This window comes from Trypanosoma grayi (genome assembly GCF_000691245.1).
Source record: "Trypanosoma grayi strain ANR4 Tgr_1552_V1, whole genome shotgun sequence".
Lineage (NCBI taxonomy): Eukaryota > Euglenozoa > Kinetoplastea > Trypanosomatida > Trypanosomatidae > Trypanosoma > Trypanosoma grayi.
Window position 1 is genome coordinate 1 of NW_008827170.1, and position 2,869 is coordinate 2,869.

Here is a 2,869-nt window from a genome sequence, read left to right on the forward strand (position 1 = left end):
CGTACCGCAACGCCCGCGACAAATGGGTGGCGCTGCTGCAGCAGGCCGGCCGTGAAGCCCCCGCGGAGGAGGAGATGCCGGAGGACGAGGAGATGGATGCGAACAACGAGGAGGCGCTGCGCGACGACGACGGCGAAGTTGACGAGGCGGCGGTGCGGCAGCTGCTACTGAGGATCGGCGTCGACACGGATGAGGCGCTGGCGAAGATATGGGAACAGAAGGATGAGGCGCTGCGCAACAAGTGGCGCGCCATCGCGGCAGCCAGACGGCGCGCAGAGGAGGAGGAGGAGGAAGGTGAGAGCGCCGCGCAGGACGACGACGAGGAGACGGCCGAGGAAGAGGAAGAGGAAGAGGAGGAGTGACACCACAGAGTCAGGTTGCGCAGGATGTACATAAAATGCCGCAAGAATAGCCGCCGCCGCCGCCGCCGCCGCCGCCAGGCGCCAAGAGATAAGGAGCGCGTGGGCGGGGGAAGGGGGGAGTGTATCTATAGATCCGAGATGGAAAACAACAACAACAACAACAATGCAGAAACAAAATACAGCAGCAAGAAGAACGTGAGAAGCGGGCTGGTGACTGAGAGACCAACGTGGTGGTGTTGGTGGTAATGGAGGGGAACACGGCGAGGCAGTGATGTGTGGGTACGAAAGGAGCGTGCGACAAAACGCGCGGCAGCTGCTGCGCGTCTCCATCTTCACTCCTTTTTCGCCCTTAACCGTCTGCCGTCGGCATCCCTCACAGGTGCACACATATGTACACCCTATGGTTGAGTAGAGACACACCAGAAGGAGAGATTTGGTGTGTGCGTGTGGGTGCGTCATTCTGTTTGTGCTTGTCTGCTTTATTTTCTCTCTCTATGTACCGACTGTCCGCCAACTCCACACACTGTGAGAGTTGCCAGCTCTGGAAGAAATCAGCCATGCGATTCCATTTCACAGGTTCAATCCTTCTGTTGCTGCTGCTGTTGTTGCCAAGGCACATTCACTCCTTGTTGTAAGTCATTTTCTTTCATTCCTCTTGCTTTGGTCACTGTTCGGGTTTTGAAGGCATCCTTTGTGCACATCACTGCAGAGGGAAGGGTGTAAACATACACAGTGTGCATTGCGGTTGTAATGCTGCGCCGGTGGTTGCTGCGCCAGCAGGCTCCCATGCTTGGATGCTGCAGCAGAAGCAGCTGCAGATGCATAGGCGAGTGGCAGCCGCGCACAAAACAGCGTCTGCGCTTCTCGAAAACTGCTTTGTTACAGGGACGCGCCCGCCACACTTCGCAGAAGGAGATAGCGGCTCTGCGGCAGCACGTCAATGAGGAGTACGGTGTGCAACAGCGCCAGCGCGCCCAACTGCGGCGTCAGTGCGGGGACGCGGCGGCCGCGTTGATCCGCGGCGCCTCACGGTCCCCGGCGTCTGCCTCAACGGACGCGATGGCCTCGGCGCGGTACTTACTGACACTGGAGGAGGCAGCACGCAAAGAAATGCGGCGCGGCAAGCGGGGACGAACGGCGATGTTCAGCAACCGCAAGAAGTGGGGCCAGTGAGGTGAGGTTGGATTGGAGGCTGCCAAGAGATAAGGGCGCAGGAGGGGAGGGGAGAGGGGGGTAGTATGGGTGAGCGCGAGGTGCTGCTCCTGCTGTTGTTGTCGCGTGTGTCGTCGCTGGGCGTTCCTCCATCTCTTTTGTTGTGTCTATCCGCGTACCGGCTTAACCAGCGAACATCAACCGCATTCTTCCGATCTCTCCCTGACAAAGACAAGGTCGGAGACGACGACAAACACAGACAGAGCAGGTGAATGCGCTTTTGCTCTCGTGTGAGCTCTGCCCATGCACGACAGTCGCTGCCGTTGCGGTGTAGCAGTCGTCTGCACTCTGCGGGGGCCACGTCCACGGACTCGCAGCGGCAGCAGCGTTACTATTCACTCGGCGAGTACCTGCAGCGTCTCCCACGCGGGTTTCGGGATGCACTGCTGTGGTCGCCAGCCCTGGCCACCGCGTACTTTATGTTTTACAAGCAGCCCGTGTACTATCTCCCCTCCAGGAGACGCAGACTTCTGCGCCGCCCCACCGATGACGTTACGGCTTCTGCTGGCGCTGCGGCTGACTCTGCTGCTGCGTCTGGCGGTGCGCAGGGAGACGGTGCCATTCCTGCTGTGCAGATTCAGCTCGATGATGCCGCTGGCAGTGTGGTGGAAGGCATGCTACTCCCCATGCTGGACGACGGCTCGACAGCTGCGGCTGCACCCTCGCCGCCGATTCCGCCGTTCATCACCGGCNCTGTGGCGCACGATGTGACACGACGGCGGCTGCGCGTTGAGCGCGACGTGGACACCGGCAGAGTGACTGGGTACGCCGCTGTGTGAAACTCATGGCCAACGAGAGACGGCTGCTGCAACGCAAACGCAACATCGTTACTATTCGACCCTCTGGCACAACCCCCCGTTTGCTTCCCGTTTGCTTCCCGTGTGTTTCTTTCTTGCTTTGGTGACTGCTTTGTGCCGTGTCACAGCAGCATTGCGCATACCTACACATTGAGTACAAGTCAGTCATGCACTTGTAGTCATCGCACACACCTCTGGCGCGTCGCTGCTAAGCGACAGTTCGGCTATGAACACGACATATGTGTGCCGTCGTAAGTCTGGCGTTATGCCTGCAGAGATGTGGGCAGTGACACCACCCCACACACTCCAGTGCTGCACCTTTCTGTGGCCTATTCAAGCACAACGGCATATATGGATGCATGCGTCTGCACACTAATAGGCAGTATCGGCATCTTGACGTCATTACACTCTGCTCACGGCGTCAATAACAGTAACACGTGGTCACACACACACACACACACACACACACACACACACACACACACACACACACACACA

At 58.8% G+C, this 2,869-nt stretch overlaps 3 protein-coding genes across 3 annotated transcripts; all 3 read left to right on the forward strand.

The window, feature by feature from the left end:
• Positions 1-74: 74 nt before the first annotated feature.
• On the forward strand, positions 75-362 carry DQ04_15521000 (hypothetical protein; the record flags this gene model as incomplete). The annotated part of the gene is made up of 1 exon (XM_009317321.1): positions 75-362. One exon carries the CDS (start codon positions 75-77, stop codon positions 360-362), a length of 288 nt encoding a protein of 95 aa, XP_009315596.1.
• Positions 363-1,112: 750 nt separating this feature from the next.
• DQ04_15521010 (hypothetical protein) lies at positions 1,113-1,535 on the forward strand (the record flags this gene model as incomplete). Its single annotated transcript, XM_009317322.1, has 1 exon — positions 1,113-1,535. One exon carries the CDS (start codon positions 1,113-1,115, stop codon positions 1,533-1,535), a length of 423 nt encoding a protein of 140 aa, XP_009315597.1.
• Positions 1,536-1,786: 251 nt separating this feature from the next.
• On the forward strand, positions 1,787-2,353 carry DQ04_15521020 (hypothetical protein; the record flags this gene model as incomplete). Its single annotated transcript, XM_009317323.1, has 1 exon — positions 1,787-2,353. One exon carries the CDS (start codon positions 1,787-1,789, stop codon positions 2,351-2,353), a length of 567 nt encoding a protein of 188 aa, XP_009315598.1.
• Between the last annotated feature and the right edge of the window lie 516 nt (positions 2,354-2,869).